Source organism: Ixodes scapularis, unplaced genomic scaffold, assembly GCF_016920785.2.
Source record: "Ixodes scapularis isolate PalLabHiFi unplaced genomic scaffold, ASM1692078v2 PGA_scaffold2__306_contigs__length_199485367, whole genome shotgun sequence".
Taxonomy (NCBI): domain Eukaryota; kingdom Metazoa; phylum Arthropoda; class Arachnida; order Ixodida; family Ixodidae; genus Ixodes; species Ixodes scapularis.
The window spans coordinates 84,218,661-84,240,246 of NW_024609857.1; the positions used below are offsets into that span (position 1 = coordinate 84,218,661).

Genomic DNA, 21,586 nt, shown 5'->3' on the forward strand with positions numbered 1-21,586 from the left:
TGATTGAACAACAGTGTTTGGCGGAAGACGATTCAGCGCATTAGCCCAATCGATGCTTCAACATCTGGCAAAGTGCGGCGTCATTTCGTTGTCCCTGAGGAAAAGGATTACCTAGAGGGTGATGCCCTTACTATACCAAGACATCGGCAATGCCATCCGCAATTTAAACAAAAAGCAAAAATATAGGTCATTTCTCAGCTTCTCGTAAAAAAAAAAAAGTATTCGCATGGGCAGCATTACTTTATTACATGCACATACGTTGTCAGTACAATTCCCTCTGTCGAACGGAAACCTCATGAGATGCGCGCTTCTTTACTTATAGGTCTCAATCGAGAAATCTCTTATAACTTGAGTACCGTGTTTATGGTAAAAAGTAATAAATTTAAAAAGTTACCTCCGAGATTTTTTTTATCAAGGTTGTGAGGAAAAAGACGAATTAGCTATATCCTTGAATAAGAAGAGCCCAAGCTTTACGCGAAGTTAACCTTGAACAGAGCTCCCAATGAACTTTCCGCGTGGAGGCTTCTTCCTTCGGAACCAAAGCCCTCGTCTCGTTTGCTTGTCTTCTCGGTACCGGGATGTTTTCCAAGTATTCGTGTCACGTGTATCTTCTTTCAAGAATGCAGTGTCTCAATCCCGTGTCCTATCGCCTTAAATATAAGCTCCAATTAACCGCGATGTTTAGTCAAACACCGCAAACTGACAGATAAAAAAAATCTGTAGAGAAGAAGATAAACACGAACCTGCCAAATTCGAAGAAAAATAAATCCCCAAAACACGGAGCGTCGAACTGCTGGCAAGCTTCTTCCAAAATATGAATGCACTATTTTGACGTTTAGACACTGATAAGTCAGTCGGCCTTCAAACGGCATCGTGTGTCAACATTGCACAGACAAAATACGACAGTGCAACTCACTTGCTGTCTTTGGTTTCTAACGTGCATCGTGCAGTAATATTTACACAAATGACCTCAGTCAAGTCGTCCGTCCATGTCTAAACAAGCGGGATTATGTACATGGTCCTTGATTTCCAAGTCCTGCAGGGTAAGATTTCAGGTTTTTCTAACCACAGGCGCGCGCGACCACGGAGCTCTTACGAACACGCACACTGACTTAGTTACTTTCAAGAAAGGTGCAGCTTATCGCTCAGCTTGAGAATCAACTCATATGAGAGTGTGATGATGAGACTCAGTGTGCAAATGAAGAAGTGCAAGTCAACCTTGGATCGGCTCAGAGGGACAAGGAAGATGACGAAGAAGAGAAGAGATTGGTAGTGCGTGCACGGAGAGCGTGCAAAGGACTGGCCGGGAGGACGTGCTGGGTAGGAACGACACCATCGACCAGGGCAATCGGCGGTTCGCTCCTACTGTCTGACCGGCCGCCTGTTCCAGCGAGGGCAGCGCATAGAAACCTACGCTGCCCGGCTTCCTACTGCGCGAGCACTCGGTGCGGTGACTGTTGGGTCATCGACGGAAGCCAACCGCTCCCGTTCCTGACTGCCTGCCACAACCGTGGGCCGACAACGACAGCTCCAGACACAAGACCCGCTGCTGCGCATGGTGATTCAAAGACATGATGACCGTTTCGTTTTCCTTTCTTCCATTTTTTTTAAACTAAGCTTTCTTTTTTTCTTTTAGTATAAGCATATGAACTCTTTGATTTCTTGTGTAAATACAGGTTTTAAGAAAAATGAAGGACATCGTAACTTGTCAATTATTAACCCCAAAGAACCTCGCAACAGAGATTATACTTTTATAGGAGCTAGAAATAAAGAAAAAAAATTTACAGGAGCTAGCTAATTGTGTTTCTATTTTAATCCGATGGCGGCCTTATTTAGCGCCGCTTTCTTATAACATCTAATGCTGATATAGTGGTTGTTTGACCGTAGCGGCCAAACGATAAGGGTGTCAATTAATTCATATCAATATGTCGTTTAATTCGTCCAAGAGTTAGCTGCGATCCCACTGGATACGGCTTCAAAAATATATCCCAAAAGGTACTTTAATTTTATAACGTTCAGCCCGATACATGAACATGCGCGGGCTTTCTTAAAATTCTTTAATATGAAGATCCACTTAAATCACAATTCAGAAGCTCAAGTTAATACAAATAAATAGTTATTCTTTTTCTTTTTTTTTTTTTTGCTACAGTGAGTTAGTTTTTTGCTGAATTCGGTACCAGGGGGTGCCAAGTTTAGCAGCCGAAAGTTCCGGCTGCGAAAGCGACACTCTCAAAATAAATTGGATCCTATAGACCTGATTTACTTCTTGCATCGCAAGCAGAGGCGACCGCCGTTCTACTCTCGACACCGGATGGCAATTGCGACGCAGGGGACCGCGGAAATCGCAGTGGTACGCTGCAATGTGCGCAACCTACGCAAAGTTTTTTCTTCTTTTTTTTTTTTTTTGGTGGGGGGGTGTTTCGTTTGCTGTTTTCGTTGAGTGTGGGTTTTTAACACCGGATGTGCCAGAACTATTCGTCTGGACAGCATTGCAGCGCCCGCCAAACCGCAGTCCCCGCGAAGCGCCCACGGTACGGCACCCCAGTCGGGGCAATGTGGCCGCCCGCTAATACATCAAAAATTTTGGTCTACGGGATGCCACGACCCCTAAATATTCTGAAAAAAATTGCGGCGGAAAATTATTTCTAACATACTTCGTGATAAAGTAAATCGGAACGCATGCAGGTGGACTTCTATGTTTTCGTAAAAAATGAATATCCCTCCCTCTCTCTTTCTCTCTCTTTCCCGTTCTCCCTTTAAGTTAATCTAGCTTAATAAATCAATAAATCAAATTTTAAAAACAAATTATGTTTGCTCTAGTCTTTGCTAGCGTTAGAAACGCAGGGCATGCCATATGCGGAGCGCAGGTTCCTCTTCTTCTTTTGCAGACATTGTAGTGACGTCAAAAAGACACCGAGCTTTGAATGGCTCTGATTGAAGGATAGTGGGTAGACTTCAGGGCAGCTTGCTTTGAAGTCTATCCACTATCCTTCAATCGGAGCCAATCAGAGCTCGGCTTTCTCACGACACCACAACCACTGCAAAAGAAGCAGACGAACTTGCACTCCGCATTACGTTCCAGCGTCTTCCTTCACGAGTCGTGCTTCAGCGTCCTTATCGGCGTCTGTGCACCCTCATTTGCTGTAGAGAGAGAATGAAACTCCAGGGTCTGGCCGTGAAATGTATTTCTGTGGCTGTCAATGACTACAGCCATTTTAGCCATGAGCTACTGCTTTGTAACGTTTACGAGTACAACACTTGAGTGGCGTGCGTGCGCTGCATGCCAACAAATCCAAACAAACAAAAATGGTGTTAGTAATTGAAGTAGAAGTAAAAGCAGGAGTTAATCACGCAATACAAAGTTGTTAGTGAGCACTGTGTGAGCGTTTTGTTCCTTGTGTATGTAAAAGCTTCGGTGAAAGTTGTTGTTCTTGTTGTTTTTAATGCGCCACAACGTCGACCAACAAAGCCAAGAATGGGCAACGTTATATTTCAGGTGATTAAAATCCACACCTTATCCTGTCACCTTTGATATGTGTAACCGAAAAACCCCGCGAAAACGGAAAGGGACACCAGACTATCCTCAGCGTCCCGCGTGCCATGACGAGAGAGTCCCATCGAGCGGACGCTCCTTGTTCAGAAAGTTAGTAGAACTTCATATCATTGTTGAAAAGAAAAAAAAATCTTATATGAGTTTTTCAATAAACGTGTCAGAACAAAAACAAATTATAAAGGGCTTATATAAGTCCATTTTCAGTCTAGGTTTTTATATGTTTATTGAGCGTATACATATCATTTATTCTTAGTAGGGATAGAATGAGTAGAAAACAATGCTATTATTAAAACGTTAGACGTCGTGCACAAAGCCGTACGACTGGACACCATCGTTGTCACATGTAAACTGAAACGCTGAGGCGATAAAGAGTCACCACAAGCATGCGCTATAGCTCTGAAAGAAAACATCGGGGGTCGCCCTTGAAAGACTTCCCTCCCCTGCTGCGCCGGCCTCCACGAGTCCGTGGGCGGCAGAACGGCGGCAAATCTGTTTCTATCACCCTTGCTCCGATAGACTTTATAATGACGCTGATGTACAACATATATGTCTGAGAGAAGGGGTCGCCGTGTTGTATTACGTTCAATAAATCGTATAGACCTTACGCCATAGTATACCCAAGCATCAAAGAGAATGCCGGGAACGTAGTACACGCTCTGCATTCGCTCGACTTCTTTGTATCTGAGATTTTTTTTTTCTAATGATGTTTCTAATGATGTAGACATTGCAGATTGAGCTGCCAGGCGCATCAGACAAGGAGCTTTCGTGGATGCTGAGAGCAACCGGTTGTTCATAGTTGGTCAGTAACGCTCGGCTTTTTTTAAGTTCAGTGCGGGGAGCGGAAGCGCGGAATCAACTCGGATGGCAAAGACGTAGTGTGTGGATTTGTCGGCCTCTTCTAAAGAAGGCCCACGCAAGACAAAGAATCGGCGCATTCGGTTAGGCGTCGTGCTCTCAATAGCTTAACATGAGCCTTCGGCAGAATGCTGTCCAGAGGTACCAGCAAAATATTACCTTTCGGGAGAAGATTTATTTCAGAGACGTCGTGATTTCATCGAGGCTTCACCATCAAATTGCATCGAGCTTCGACCAATCACATTGCACCCAGTCCTCTTTTATATTCTTGTCCTGCCCATGAAACGCACCCTCTCGATGCACAACGGTACACTGGCATCCATGTACACAACGCTAGGAAAACGCTGCAGGACACTGCCGATATTGGAAATTACCAAATAAAAGATGCAACTGTATATTGCGTTCTCATCACGTATCACAGGAAAAACTGATAAGTTAAGAAACTGCAAAAACATCGATTGAAGGCGAGGGAGTTATCCCTGCGCGAAATTCGCTGGCCGAAAAAGGGGCGGCTCTAGCTATACTTCGTTTCACCATAACTAGGCAAAGACTTACCGTTCCTCAGATGCGCGTTACTGTACTTATAGATCTCTCTCAGTTGAGAAATATAGTACAACTAGGGCTCCGTGCTCTCGGTAAATGCTGATAAATCCCGAAAATTAACCGACGATGCGATTTTATTAGGATCAGAGAAAAACTCCCCGAATTTGATCTGTCCTTGAATAGGAACAATCTAAGGCTTCACGGGAACAAAATCTTTATCTAGAGTTTTATTTTGTGTTAACCTTCAACAGAGCTCTCAATGAATTGTCCGCACCTATGATTCTTTCGCAACAGCCCGTTCGAGCCAATCAGAGCGAAGTAGGCAGAAGCACCTGACAGTCCTTACCAAAAGTACAAGGGCGAGGGCACACCCCAAGCAGTTGGAGAGGAGGGAGAGGAGGAATTTCCTCCTTGCCCGGACCTCCTTTTGTATGTCCAGGACGTCGCTTCCCTCCCCCTCGATGACTAGCTCAAGATCTGTTCAAAAGCGGCTTGCTTCTTTCTCCCGACCGTGACTTCGACAGCACTGCGCACATCCACTGAGTTAAAAGTATACGCTCCGTGCGGGAACTGTAGGGGGCGCTTTGAAAAACGCGCGTAGCGCCGCTAGCGGAGGAGCTGGCGTTCGACTGTGAGGCACGTTCAGCAGCCTGCGGCGCCTTTTCGCATGCGAAGCTGTGGCGGCGGAAGCGCGCACAGACGAAACTTTCCCACTTTGAGCCGATACGTTAAGGGTGTCGTTGCATGAGTGCTGGGGCAGACCTAAGAAGGGAATCTAGCTGTTCTCCACTTTTTATATATTGAGTTTGAGTCGTTATTAAAGGTAATTTATCTAGCTCCGGTCGAAAAAGGGGTTGCAGCAATTTTCCGAAAAGCAAGACGGCCGCCACCATAATTGCTCCGAGTGGGAATTTTTTTTCGCTCGTCGCTGTAAACGGGACTGCTGGAACAATGATCTTTGGAGGCGAGTGAGATGTTCACTAAGTTTGTGCACGAAGTGTGCCAAGTTTCATTAAGACAGCAGGTGTGAAAGTTATGTTTCTAACGAATAAAGAAATAAAGCTGTACGAGATATCCAATATTGGACCCAAAATGTTGTGTTATAAACGGGCTGTGCGAAGTGCAGACTTGGTCACACAGGTGCTTGGACTTGACAGCAACATGATACAGCACTTATTATACCGAAAAGAGGTGGCATAATGAAACCAGGTGGAAATTTAGTTTGGGCGGCGTAACTCAATGGTAACCGGTTTTGACCATGAAACGGCTGTCAAGAGAATACCACTCGTCGTGGGAGGTGGAGACTTTACAAGTAGAAAGGGACTAGTGGACTGTGCTCCCAATTGAAACAACTTTACGAAAGGTGGTTCTAAAGCCGATAAAACAAAGTTGTCGGCCAACACACGGTTTGGCCATCAAAGGCTTTTGCGGTCAGCTGTTGTGTAATAGCCTGTTGCGCGAGGTGCTGATTTTCAGCACACAGGTATTTTGACATGACCGTAACTTGACACAACATTTATTATACCAAAAAGGCATAGCAAAACCAAGTGGAAATTTAGTTTTGGGCGGCGTAACTAAATGGGAACCAGTTTTGACCTTCAAAGGATGTCAAGATAATACCACTCATCGTGGGAGGTGCACACTATACAGGTAGGAAGGGACCAGTGGCCGGTACTTAAAGTTCAAACAACTTTGTGATAGGTGGCCCTAAAGCTGAGAAAAAAATTTTTGTCTCCAGAACTCGGGGTGTCAGCGTCTCCACATCCAAAAGGACGCTGATCAAAAAAGAAAGCAACCACATAAACTTTCATACTCAATCGTCGATTTTCCAGTGATTCCGAGCTTCATTGTAGTTTTTTTTTAGATTAATATTTGTTACTTTTTTTTTTACCGTTCGAATCTTTCAACATGAAATACAGATTGCGTGCCATACTTCTCCAGAAATATCATCGACACGTATGATGGGGACGAAACTTCTTTGGAGGGCATTCCTCCAATGAAATTGGCACTGCATACCCGCGAGTGTGGGATGGCATTTCAGTTCGTCCCATCGGCGCTAACACATGTAGGCGACACTGGTACGAAAACAAACGCAGAGAGCAAAGCGGCTATGTAGAATATGTCAGCCGTGCCGACACAGTTGCGGATATGATCGGGAGACTAAATTTCTCGCGTAGTAGGGCACGGGTACATCGTTGTCGCTGTCCCACAAAACACCGGCGAGGTGAAAAATTGTGAAACTTTGTCCCCACGAGATACGACGCATAACTATTGAAGTACTTAACGACGCAGCACCGGCAGCACTGCATGCTGTGAACTCAGCGCAACCGCACCGCTCCGACTTCAATGCATACCAACGTACGTGGCGAGGTTTCGGTTTCGCTTTCTCTGGGGTTCACACTGCCTACCTTCGGTAACGGCCGCGCGGCGGCGCGCCAGTCGCGTCGCATGGAGTGTATAGTCACGTGTCTCTTTCCGAAGCGCTGATTGGCTCACTGGGACCGTAGCCTTCGCCGCTTTTCAAGTTACGGTGAGACGGCTTCCCATCCTTACTCAACCCTTTACAAACGGAAATAAAATGTATAAAACATGTTGGTAAACTATAGCCGTCCTTATAAGTCCTACAGTCATTAATGCGATCCCATAAAAAAATATGTAAAACCTGAGACAATCATATGCACCTTGTCCCCTATTTTCTTCCCATTCCTTCCAATCATTGTATACCCCATCAATCCGATACCCTAGCGACGTATTTGTGTAACCACAGGAGCTGCGGTTACACCAAGACGTCAGCGGACATTTGCCTCCTATAATAGACGGTAACAGCGTGATCACCGCCCCCCCCCCCCCCCCCCCGAAATGGTGCACCAATATTCCAGATCAATGGTAGCCAGAAATGTCAACGTGCAATAAATAATGTTGCTAATTTCTTGCAAAAAAAAAAAAAAACACGTAAACCTTAGTCAAATATAAATGTTTCTTTTAATTCTGTCTGTTTGTTTGTTTTTTCTTTGTTTTTAGGGGGGGGGGGGTGTTTGCTTTGAACGCATCGGGGCCTGCATTATAAACATTTAAGGTAATTGCCCACGCCACAAACAGTAAAACGACAACCGTGCGTTAATACTAAGCCTACGCTCCGTGACAGCACGCAATGAGCCTTTTTTTTTCCTAAGAGGCACGGGACATTGTTTGCCTGTTTGTTGAGTGACTCATGACTGAATGTTGCTCCAAATGAAGCCTAGAACTTCACTTGCAAGGATATTTTTACAGCTCATGATTAAAAGGTGGACAGATTTTTTCCTAAGGAGGTTGAATACGGTGGAAGTAGTGACTCACCTCCAGAGATGGGGGCTGAAACCTGGACACTTGTCCTTGCAGGTGAGGCAGGGCTGCCCTTCGTCAACCTCATGCACCAGGACTCCCTGTATTAGAGGAAAGCGCGAGAAACAGATTTCGAACAACTATCAGAATGAAATTATTTTTAAAAACCCCAACTAATAACTACAACAACAATCTGAAGTTATAATTATAATGCAATTAAAATGCTTGTCCCTCTTGTTCCCCTTCTCCAGGGATTATTTTCATAATCTGAAGTGCTCTTTTTGTAGGTAGCTTAGCTGGGTAAGTCAAATAAAAATTGGAGTGTATCATATTGTGCTAATTATGGTGTTTATGTGTGTTGCCCGTACTTCCGCCATCTTGTAAGAATGAATGTCAAAAATAAATATGATTTGATTTGAAAGCCTTCCTAATGATAAGAATTATTCAACTTGGCCGGCCATTGTAATTTGGCGTTTTATCTCGTCAACGCAAGGACACGCGCTTTATAGATGCTTCATGTCGAAGGACATTTCATCAGTACGGATCTATTTCGTTAAAAAAGACATGGTCGCGTCGCCGTCCATGTCTACAACCAGGGCGGCAACGTTCACTCATCACGCGGAAAAAAAAAAACTAAAGTGAGACAGTAATTGCTTCAGACCTATAGTGGCATAGCTTTCCGTAAACGCAACAATGGAGCATTTTAGATACATTTACAACGCCAAAAACAATACAACAGAAGTATAAAATCCTACGAACAAAAGCAGGTTCGTTCCGACAACCGAAAATCGCTTTGGCAGGGAGGTGCCCAAAACGTCCCTTTAAAAAGAAAACGCTTGCTTTGCTTGACGTGTCTGTGTAGTATCTTTGAATACAGTACATAATAAAATAAAACTTTGTAATTGTACAACAGACATTGCGATTCCATATAGGTAATTCGGCAATTAAACTACAAGCGTTGAATAAAAATGCATTATTTTTCTGGGCGTTACTCGTGATTCGCTGCGAATATATCAATGAATTTAAAGAAAAAACAAACCTTAAAATGTGTCATTCAATTACCTATTTTCATTTCTCAACGTAGGCAACAGAAAACTAAATACAGTTCTGCAAATCATGGGCATATTATGTAAAGTCGTCATGAAAGAAGTTAACCCTCTATTTCCACAACCTAAAGACCTTATATTTCCAGAAATACCAAGAGTGCCTAATTGACTACCGATGTAAAAATTTATTTCTGAATGAAGTAGAGTAAAACACAAGATATCGATAAAACAAACAATCTGCGCTAAAAATGCAACCAACCTTCAAGCTCAGCTTCAATCAGGCGCATTACCTTGGTTACTCTTATACTTTGTCTCATCCTACGATGGACTAAAGGCCAAAGCCACGGGCCGCAAGGTCCAATCTTATTGCAAGCTAAAATATGGCACGCTTAGCATTGGTTAGGGGTGGACGAATGATCCTCCGAGTCCAAAAGCGCTGCATCATTTTTATAGCTTCGACACTGCAAAGAGCTTGTATGATATAGCTTTCTTTGCAATGTAAAATTGTTGAGTCACTCAGCGCTATCCAATCCGAACTACCGTCCGCCCTTCCCCATTGGTGATTTGAGACGCGGGCGCCGATACGTGCATCGAAGCGAAATACCACGCAACTTGTAAGTGGCTCGTGATTGGATCTGGCGGTCCGTAGCTTCTACCTTTAGTCCATCGTAGGGTGAGACGAAGGATAGGTGGATGGATGATATAATTACCGAAACTCATGGCTTCATTTGAAAACTGCGCGTTGCGAAGGCACTTCTGACTACTCGCTATATGTCAATGAATATCCGAGCATTTAAAGCACACCGATGCTCACGCGGCTAATCTTTAGTTGACAATATAAAAGATTTAACTATTTTTATTTGTTTTTTCAATGAAGTTTAGCCATCTGGAAAATAAAAGAATTCTGAAGACACTCTACCGCATCTACCAGATAATTGCACATATTAACAACTCAAAACCATCGACGACAAAATGCAGAAGATACGCACACATTCATCTCAGTAATGCAAATGTGCGCATTAAATATTTAAACAAGATATTAGTTGAGTACTTTACGTGACAATAAGTCTCCCACAAAATAAACCCACGGGAGTCATTGACAACATTTTGACTACAATCGTAGGGACCAAATTTCAAGTTAGCTAACAAATCAAGTATGCAGATGTGTTTGTGCAAGAAAATCGAAGTTGGCGCAGACATACGGCATAAGGGGGGACGCTGAAAAAGATACTGGCCTGTTCATTCATTCCAATCTTCAAAGTGGGCACACGTAAAACAAAAAAATATATATATATGCGTGTCCACTTTTCTGCAAAATGCAGAAAGCCAGTCACGGTGAACAACGGAATGATTCCAGGGCATGACAAAACTCAGAACACGATTAGACCAAAAAAAAAAAAAGTAATCGTGACCAACATTGTGAGACATTCCATGAAATAAAAAGTTTCCAAGTAAATATCGAAATTTTAATTGATTTGCATTCCAGGATACCCAGGCAAATACAGTCCTCGGGAACATTACGAATTTGGTCAAGAAAAGCAAAACTTGAAAATTTTTGAGAATGTGGGGTTCCAATATGATTCAATGCAAAAACAAAATTGAATAACCGAGGGATAAAAACTATCAGCGTCCGAAAGTTTAACTACTGCCTATTGATATCTTATGACTTTTATTGAAAATATTCCCGAGGAAAATCGCGATGTTCGTGGTTTTTCAGTTGAATTTTAGGGCATGTTCCGGGCATTGATATCCAAGAAAGTTGGGAATGTGTGCGGAGGAAATTACAACGAGCATGGCGTCTCACTTGCACACATGGTCCCCGCGCGCATGCCACCTTCTAAAATATAATCGTATTCTGAGCCTTGTCACTAAGTGAGATTCCACCGGGTTCGATCGAGAAAATGAAACTCAGTTTTTTGCCCGAATAAATAAACCACGCATCGCAAAACGCCAAAACTCCGTGCGATTGTGACCCTTGCGGTGGTGACCAAATGCGAAAGCTTGAGACATGAACCTGCATCAACAGATGCGAAAGAAAAGTACAATCTCTCTATGGACCCGATGTTCACTTGAGCTTAATATTCATCAAGTCAAAAATGACATGGTGGGAGCCTATAGCATTCATTGCCGTGAAAAAAAGACCCTGTCAGGAAGGAATGAATATTATTTTCTTTTTGTCTAATCAGCGGGTTTTTTTGTTTTTTTTTCCTTTTTTCTAGACAAGTTTGATTGGCTTCAAGAATGTTATTTCTTGGTTTTCTGATTATTAGTTATATACGAGGGGCGTTCATAGAGTTCGTAGTATCGGCTTCAAAAAATAAAAAAATGGGAACAAAAGAGGCATCAACACAAGCGCGCGTCCCTTTAGTTTCGGCCAGTATAAACATTGCATGCTAATAGTACCACCGAACGCCGCTAGGGCGTCGAAACAAAAATGGCACTGCAACAAGGTGCATTGCAACAAGGTGCAATGCAACAACAACAACAACAGCCCTCGTCCTGTCCTCTTCTCTTCTATCTTCCTGTCGTCTTTGCGCTGTTCAAACACTAAGTAAAAAATGGCACTGCCCGCCACGAAAGTGGAACCACGTAGAGTGATCCTTTTTTTGCTATTTGAAGAGAAACAATGCCAAGGAGAATCATTCCGAGCTGGTGGCCGTGTTCGCGGACACCGCCACCACCTTCTGACAAAGCTGCTTCTTTTTCATCTTTCGCATGAAGATTCCACAGCGTTGAAAGCATTTCAAGGACGACGACCAAGCGATTGCTGAAGTGGAGCGAGTCTTGAACATTTAAAACGATCAGTTCTAAACGAAAGGCTTCTGGCAGGTTGTTCATAGCTGCAGAAGTGTGTGGCTTTGGGTTGCGAATACCTGAAGATGAATACCCTGCCCGAGTTTCGTTGCAGAATATCCATTCTGTAATGACAATAATACGAACTTTATGAACGCCCCTCGTTGTGGACCTCGCCTCATAGAAAATTATTCTTTTTCCCTCGTCTCTTTTGACACAGGTAACATCATGTCCTCACACGTTCGCATTTTGTCACAAACCACTAGCAGCACGCTCTCAAATAGTTCCAGCTTTCTGCAATGGGTAGTTTAGTTTTGCGGGGCGAGAAACCGCGTTCCATTTCCCCGATCGGCTCCTGTATATTGCTTGCCGTTAATAACTGCCCCTGGGTTATGCAGAAAAATCAACTCGCATACTATTTTAAGAGTGTAATTGATATTAGCCGGCTACCCAAGAGATTCACAAACGAAAGCTTCGTAACCAAAAGAGTGACCCCCCGCCCCCAGCAACCGGTAAAGACTCCACTCTCCGGGAGTTACGTTCTAGCCGCGCCTCTAAGTATAGAACCCACTGACCACGCTTATCGGTTTCATGACGTCACTGCATGACGTCACAATTACGTCACAGGTTCGTTGCGTGGCCGCTTCATCCGTGAAGCAGGATCGACGGTATTGTTGCCATTAAAAGCCGCATCAGAGGGGAGAGAGAGAACCTCTTGGGCTTTCCCGATAAGCGACCTGCTGTTCTCTCACTTTGGCTCATGCGTGTTTTCTTCTTTTTCTCGCACTTTTAGTGCAACGTACCTTGTTTTTCACAGCGTGGCGTGTTTTGTTGCGCGGGACAACGGTAACAATAAAAAAGGGGTGTGTGGGATTATTTTTTTTTCGCGTGAGAGAATAAACAAATCTGAAGAGGGCCGGCAGAGGACCGGCCTATAACGGGGCCAGGGCGGCTTATCTGGCGAGGAAAATGGCCTCCAAGTGCTTGTTGCCCTGACCCGGCACTGTAGGAGTTCGACACAACGGCGCCAAAATTCTTTTTCTCCTTTTTTTTTTTTGAGAGAGAGAGAGAGAGGAGGCGTTGTTTTCATTTTATTTTTCCTCTGAGAGCGCTAGGGTGCTCGCTGTATACCAGCTTTAAAATTTTATTTTACTAATAAAACCTAAAATTTCAAACAAAAAAGTTCAAGTTCTATTTTTTACCGAACTAGCTGCTGTTAACCACGGTAGTTCTATAACCGTTCGGTTTTTAATGCCAATACATTTTTTTCTCTTCATTCCGATTTCACTCTATCTTTCACTCCTCCTGTAACTGTGTGAAAGACAAACAAAACACGTAAAACTGCAAGGTTAAGCTGATGAACCTCTCTTTACTCCGCTCGTACGGTTGTCTGGGCTGCAGTGTTGCCCATCCGGAACTTTAGAAAAAGAGAAAGGAAAAAACTAGAACAGTTCTTAAAACCAAAACTGTTCTAAACCGGGTTAACCCTAACTTCTAAATAGAAAAAAAGGAAAAATGATTTCAAAATTTGTCGTTCGGACTTTTTTTTTTTTTTTCGTGCGCTTTGATTTAAAAAGCCACCGAGAAATATAATCATAAGCCAAAATCGTTGCCTCGTAATCATGTGTGCAGTGATATGTTCTATTTAGTTCTCTCGCTGGGAGGCAGTCCACTTCTTTCCATGGAATGTGCTACTCTTTTTGCCTCAGTTCCTTGCCGCAGAGCGCGCGTTTCACCCTAGATAACAGCCAAGGCATCAGCGTAGTTTTCAAACTTGCGATTTCTTATGAAACTTTCTCAATAAAAAGAAAGCCATAATAGATATGTTTAGTGCGTGGAGGCTCTCAGTGGAGCCCTTCATGAATATATAAAGAGATGTTCACTTTTTAAACGTAGCAGGTAGCAGGTAGCAGGTTATACCTTATCTTGTTTATCAATACCTTACTGAAAAAGCCAGTTTTACTTTTCACTCTCTGGATTAGGAAACTGGAAATCTAACTGGAATTGTTGCTGTAAATCTGAAATCCAGATTACAGACAAAGGAATAATTTCTCAATACCTGAAATCCAGATGGACTCCAGACATATTTCCAGTTCCATAGTCCAGATAGCGAAACGTTATGCTGTTTTTTTTTTTTTTTTTGTAGGGCAATTTATGCATGCCCAGATTGCATAAAGAGGCGGGGCGACCTTCACTAAGGACATCGAATACACCGCGGGAACGCACGTTAAGTCTGGCTAAAACCTACGACCGTTGGTTCCGGTTTTCTGGACCTTGCAAAGATTGGAACTAGAGTCTGTGGTAACTGCTATCATTCAGGCTGAGATCAAATAAAACGTATATGTATTTTAAACATCACTCCAAACTTTCCGCGTGTCAAGTCGTTCGCAGCACATGCAGATCAACAGCCATTCCAATTAACAAGATGGCACGACCCAAACTTCGTTCTCGCTTGGGCCTCTATGCATAATAGGGAGCTGTAGTATTGTGTATTCAAGCAAACGCAAGCACCTTGGATTCGCGTTAGCGACGCGTTGCGTCTTCCATGCTGCGCGTGCGCGGAGCCCAAACTGCGGCCTTGGATCAACGCATGTCGGCGACGCGCCTATGCAGCGTAGAGCACGCAACGCTAACGCAAACGCATAGCGGTTGCGTTTGCTCCTATACGCAATGCTAAAACTCTCCAATATTTTTAAATTCCCTCGCGTTAGCGTCCACTGTCCCATGATAAACGGAAACCAGTCGAAATTAATTACCAGACTACGAGCCTGTCGGGACCTATCGTTTCATATACTATTTGCATACCGATAAACTTCCCCCCAATGCTTGGATCGGAGCCATGTTCTCCTTTCCCGGTCGCAGACTGCGTTTATGAACGCAAACTTTTCGTTCCATCTCGTCATTCGCTAATCTCCTTCACTCGAGTGTAGTTATTCGTTCTATACATGTCCTCCCACCCCCCCCCCCCCCAAAAAAAAAAAAAAATGAAACGAAGTTTTTTTTTTTAGGGAGCGCACTTTGTTTATTGCTTTTCCTGATATAAGCTCTAAGAAAACAGTGCCTACAACATTACCCTTATGCACAATCCAAATCCCTCATATATCCATAGCAGAAAAAAAAAATGAAAGTGACAACTACAAAAAAAAAAATAAGGCGAACTAGTCAACTGAGAAGCGCGACTCCGGTTATTGTTTGATTGATGACATAAACCAATAAATATTCCCATCACCAGAATTGTTCAAATTCAATTAGTTGCTGCGTGACATCGCTGTGAGGTTTCTCCCATAAATGCCGTAAGCTCAAGCCGCCCCAGGAACCGACAAAAGGACTGACTTCTTGGTACATTCTATCACCAACCACAAGCTAAAAGTATAAAGTTTGTGAAGATACCCTCAAACCCTAATAAAATCCCCGTCAGCTTAAAAAGCGCTGTGCGCATCGGCTCCCGAGAATCTCGTTATCGCTCAGCAACAAACGAGGTTGCGGCATGAGTTGATAAATGGAACACCGAAGAACATCAACTCCCGAAGCGAGAAGGGTGATCAACGACGGGCCGCGCCCCGCGTTTCTCTAGCTCTCAGTGACTATGCGGCAAGAAACTGAGGCAGAGGAGGGCACGAGATCGTGCTGGGACGTCAGGACGCCGAGCTCTAGTTGGAAGGATTAGTGGGCAGAACTAAACCTACAGCTGCCTTTATTTCTACTGCACTCGTCGAACGCATTAGAAAGGGGAAAGCCAGCTTCACTCTAAAAAAAAAAAAAGTGTGGTTTTTAGATCCCTTGTCACATATACGACACCCCAAAATTTCAGTTCGCCGTAGAGCGCACTGACATCAAGCTGACAGCCCCAACTTTTACGAGAGACTTGATGACGGTGAGATATATGACATTAAACAGCTAAAGTAAGCATCAAAGAGTACAGAAAGACAACACTGATGTTTTACAGTAGGGTCGAGAAAACCCCTATAACTTTCTTTGCAGTCAGTTACACTTACGTAAGCTATTTTAATAAGTTGTACAACTCAGCAATCAAGCCGCTCGCGAAAGTTGGCAGCGTCGGTTGAACGTCACTGCGCTGTACGCCCAACTCAAGTTTATCGGTGCCGTATATGTGACAAGGGCTGTAAGGGCTACACCCCCTTTTTTTTAGTGTATTCAGGCGCTCGGTTATACGAATCGCAAGTTCGTCTGCTTCTTGCATAGGGGTTGCGATGATGTCAGAAAGCCAAACTCTTATTGGTTGATTGAAAAAGGTAGCTGGTAGACCTCGAGGCATCTATCATTGAGGTCTACCCACTATCCTGCCAATCAAAGCCATTCAGAACTCGGCGCCGTTCTGGCGTCCGCATCACCGCACAAGAAGCAGACGACTTGCTCTCCGTATAGCATTCGAACGCGTTCGACGAGTGCAATGGAGACAAAAGCAGCAAGCTTTAGGCCTACCCACTAATTAGTCGTCTCGTCTCCTGTTCTCCCCTCAGTTCCTCGACACACAAATGACTCAAATTTTTCTAGATATAAACGAAGAGATGTTCGGGCGACCCTCCATTTCCTTCGTCAAAACAACACGTGCGTTGTACACTTCACAAGCTACTCGTATGATTTGTCTATGTTTTTACCTGGACCTGAATTTACCCGTTAACACGGGTTCAAATAGACTGATTCCCTCGCTACATAGGTATTCTGAACCGCGGTTTCGTGATTACCTGCACGTTGCAAGCCGCAAATGAACTTCCCGGTCGAGGTATATCTAAAGAATGCCTGTCAGTCTAGTTTTCTATAGGACAGGCACACGGCCAATCGTGGCGAACAATAGTAGGACCCTAGCAAAAGACAAAGACTAGAATACGATTGCAACTAGAACATGCGACGTGTCTCAGGCACAATGAGCGAGTGAAACTTGATGCGCGTTGTCTCTTCTGTGCATCGCACTGTTTGGTATAATCGTACTTCAAACTTCATATTCGCCGGGACGGTTTTATTGCTAATAGTGATTGGTTCGCTCCGCGTTATGCTGGAAAGGAAACTCACCGACGCACTTTAAAATGTATCGTGCGCGAGAAAAAAAAGCCTTCATTTATTACGATTGTATCGCAATGAAATTACGCCGAGAGTTATAAGATCATAAGAAAAGAAATCAACTGGGGGAAATATTTTTGATTTTGGTTTAGTGACCTTAACACGGTAGATCACCTTTACGAATCACACTTTTCTTTTCCACACTATCATTTCTGGGGCAAGTTGAGCTTCGCTTAAGTTTCAGTTTTGCTCCAGACAACAATCGCCATGGTCGTTTTCAAAAGACAATCAATTTGCGCACGTGAGGGACTTTCACAAAGATAACTCGTCTGCACTCGAATATTTCGAGACAGTTTTATTTTGACAACAGTCGACTGCTGGCCAGAGGCAAGCAGTCTGCAAATATTGTGAAGCAGTATAGGGTGGTTCAAGTCACCAGGCTCGATCTAAAATTAACCGTAAAAATCGACGCCTGCACGTAGTCATCTAAACTTTCAGTCAAAGGTGTATCTCAAAGGTCGGTTTTTTCTTGTAAAATTACAAAGCGTAGGTCTCTTTCTGTTTAAAATAGGGTCAAGACACTTGCCAGCGTCTGCGGCGCGCGGCACCCAGACGGCCAACTCCAGTAGCAGGGTGTGTTTGGCGTTCGTATTGATAGATGGCGTCGGGAGCAGCGCCTGAAAGTCCAGCCGACCAACCAAAGATAGCATACGACACGCAGACGAAATCCGTTGGCAGTAAAAGCGCCGCCGTTATGCAGACGCGTTTTTTTTTTTTTTACTTTAAGTTTAGCTTTTATTGTTCGCATTTATTTTTTAACCGAAGGGACATTTCAAAAAGATTATATTCATTTTAATAAACAACGGTGGTCGCGAGCCGTCGCGATAAGGAGGTAGCGCCATCTATCAATACGAACGCCAAACACACCCCGCTGTAACCCTGTCGTCTTCGTTGCTGCCCGCCGTAGACCTTGGCACGTTTCTTGGCCTTACTTTTTACAGAAAGAGAGCTACGCTTTGAAATTTTACAAGAAAAAACCGACCTGTGAATTACACCTTTGACGAAAAGTTTAGATTGATACGTGCGGGCGTCCATTTTTACGGTCCGTTTTAGATCGAGCTTGGTGACTTGAACCACCAGCTATGTACTGCTTTCCAAATACTAGACGCCTTGCGAAGCACCTACTATCCTCGTGAAACTTCCCGCAAGACGTCAAGATGCTATGGGCTAGAAAAAAACACCTTAAATAGGCGACATTAAGAATAAAAACATGCTCACGGGTGCTGACTTTCCAACTGCTTTAAGAATGCAACACTTTTTCTAAAAAGAAAATAATGTAAACAAAATGTTGTCGCGTTTTCCGTTCATAATTTACCTGGAAGTTTGCATTTTCAGTTACGCCCTGTTGAACAACTGGAGTATTACTGGGTAGTTGTAGCCGATGTATTTTCCTGAAACTATATTTGTATTAGCAGCTTGCGCTGCGATTTTGAAGCATCCCTTGAAGCGACGTCATACAGAGAACCGAGTCGGGCTTGCAAAGGTGATCTGACAAAACTCACCTTTGTATGAACGTTCTTCTAGTATACGAGTAAAAACAAAACGAGAAGTGGGATTCGATTTATCATGTAACAATTTCCAACAGTATAGTTTAATATAGGGCACCCTGACCTCTTCAAAGCTGTATAGAAAATTGCGTATCTCCTTTTATATAGTTCTTTGAAGTAAAAATTTAAAACGTTTTTTTTGTTTAGCGATATTAATTAGAGATCGGTCAAACTTGAGCAAAGGAAACAAAAAATATCTTAGCGTCAAAACGAAAAAAGAAAAAAAGCCTGAGGCTATACTTTCTTTCACCTTAGGTCCGAGCGAGGCCGATGGTATGAGCCGAAGGGCCAATCAAACAGTGCGAAAAGCGCAACGTCATGGCGTGCTTTCTGCGCTTGATGGGACTAGCCGGTGGAGGAACACGCACAGAGAGATGCGAATACCGGCTGGTCCTATCAACTGCAGAGAGAACGCCATGACGTTGTGACTCTTTCGTTGTTTGATTTGCCCATCGGCTCTTAACATCGGCCGCGCTCGAACCTAAGCTAAACGAAGTATAGCAACCGTTCAAAGGACGTTTGAAAAACCCAATATAAAAACGCCCTCTGCGTACCAAACTGGCTACTATAAGGACATTAAAATCGTATGGATCCTTCTCGGTTATGATCAAGTTAGGGAGGTTGTTTCCCTGCCAGTCCATAAAAATAGGCCTTTCTCAAATAGCAAATAATCTAATTCCTGTAGAGATACGCATAAAAGATCGACACATATATAATAGACCGTTTCAAAATCCCGTGAAGCAGCATTGGCGGTCGCCATTTTGTTAGGCATAAAGCGTGCGATTGGGTTCGAATCCTCACCGAGCGCTGACACAACACTCGTTCTCAATACTGCTGAGCCGAGTCCACGGCGAACGCTGACACACTCCTCGTGCTCATTAGTTGCTCAGGGCACGTGCCCAAACAATGGCGGACTGGAATAGTTGGTGCATCAGCCGCTGGATGTCGCGCAGTCTTTCAAAGGTTCTACTCTCCTACAATCTGACACAGTGCAACTGCATATACGCCATAAACGATGAATGTCAGCCTCGTGTAACAAGGACCACCCTTACCAATCTTTTTTTTTTATGTTGTAGGGCAACATTGTTTTCGCGGGTTGCACATATCGAATGCGACTCTTTATTTGAAAACCCGGCTTTGCTACCATACCTGAAGTGCCGAAAGGGTCGACACACACGCAGCCTCTTTAGATACCTTTCCCACCAATTTGGGCTAGGGTAAGGGAGGTTCCGAGTGCTCTACACCTCGAGGCAAGAATTCAAAGCGCCTAATAAACTCTGAGCAACTTTATACAACCAACAAACAATAAATACGGAGATGAGTTTGAGATACTTTAAGTAGAACAACTTCTGGCTGACCCACTTAGAATAAATCAGACCTGGATCTAGCCGTCTACACAGTGAAACGTAGCTGCCGTTCGCAGACTAGTGTGATCTAGAAAAAACGTAAAGCCACCTTGAAAATGATTAGCAAACTAAGTTGACTAAACAATAACAAACAAACATAAACAATAAGCAAACATAACAGATACTACTGAAACGCGTTCGCTCCTATCAAGTATTGGTACCGCGAGTCTTACTAACTTTGTTTTTATGGCAGTGAGTTTTACTAACCTTATATTTTCGCCTGCAGCTAACGTATTTTACTTGTTCGTTGTTGTTTTTTAGTATGCGTTCGTTACGGAACTCCAGAATAGTTATGAAGTGGAAAACGGCAGCAAGGTGTTAATTTTCGGGTACATAATTATAAATAAACAGCGCGAATTCAGACGGAAAAAAAGACAGAGTACGTCGAGAAGGAGCTGTAAAACAAGCCTTGCCAGATTTGTTTTAGAGCGTTTGTATGTGCCGTTGGTTTGTAGTGTCAATATATTTTGCGACTGGTTTTCTTTGTATATATATATATATATATATATATATATATATATGTGTGTGTGTGTGTGTGTGTGTGTGTGTGTGTGTGTGTGTGTGTGTGTGTGTGTGTGTGTGTGTGTGTGTGTGTGTGTGTGTGTGTGTGTGTGTGTGTGTGCGTGCGTGCGTGTGTGTGTGTGTACAGGGTGTTTCACGAAAAGTCGACAAATTCGATATTGCGAAAATTACTGGTCGCAACAAAAAAGCCTTGTGTCGTTTCGGTCGTGGGCCAGAGCCTATTTAGAAAAATTATTAAAGTTTGGGATAATTAGATTATTAATTATTTTTCTGTAATTAACATTTTAATATTGTGTTCAAGGGGCATGGCTTCAATTAGGAAAATGCTCAGCATCATCGAAAAACACTAAATCAACAAATTGCAGAACGATAGAGGCACGCGGAGAATTTTACGGCTGTCTGAAAAACCGCAAAAATTCGACGGGTTTTTAAGTTTCGGTTTGCAACCGGAGCGCATCTTGGCCCCGACTTTGCAACCAACCTCCCCTGCGCTGTCCTCGCGCGACGCAGCAGAGCCTGGTTGCACTATTTCCCCACGGGGCGCGGTGCCGCCGGGGCCGAGATGCGCTCCGATTGCAAACCGAAACTTTTTTTCAGAAGGCCATAAAATGCTCCGCGTGCCCTCTATCGTTCTGCAATCTGTTGATTTAGTGTTTTTAGATGATGCTGAGCAATTTTCTAATTGAAATCATGCCCTTAAACACAAAATAAAGACGTTAATTACGCAAAAACAATTGACAACTTAATTATCCCAAACTTTATTTGATTTTCCTAAAGGGGCCCCTGGCCCAGGGCCACAACGATACAAGCCTTTTTTTTTTTGTTGCGACGCGTAGTTTTCGCAATATCGATTTTGTCCACTTTTCGTGAAACACCCAGTACATATATATATAATCTTTCAAGATAACTTATAGCGTTTAA

The 21,586-nt window shown here is 43.5% G+C and overlaps 1 protein-coding gene across 3 annotated transcripts in view; it reads right to left on the reverse strand.

The window, feature by feature from the left end:
- LOC8028301 (four and a half LIM domains protein 2) overlaps window positions 1-21,586 on the reverse strand; it is a 350,510-nt gene that overhangs the window by 207,230 nt on the left and 121,694 nt on the right. For all 3 annotated transcript variants that reach the window (XM_042291935.1, XM_042291937.1, XM_042291936.1), the window contains exon 2: window positions 8,288-8,373. In XM_042291935.1, the coding sequence (XP_042147869.1) occupies window positions 8,288-8,373 (86 nt within the window). The remainder of the gene's footprint in view (window positions 1-8,287; window positions 8,374-21,586) is intronic.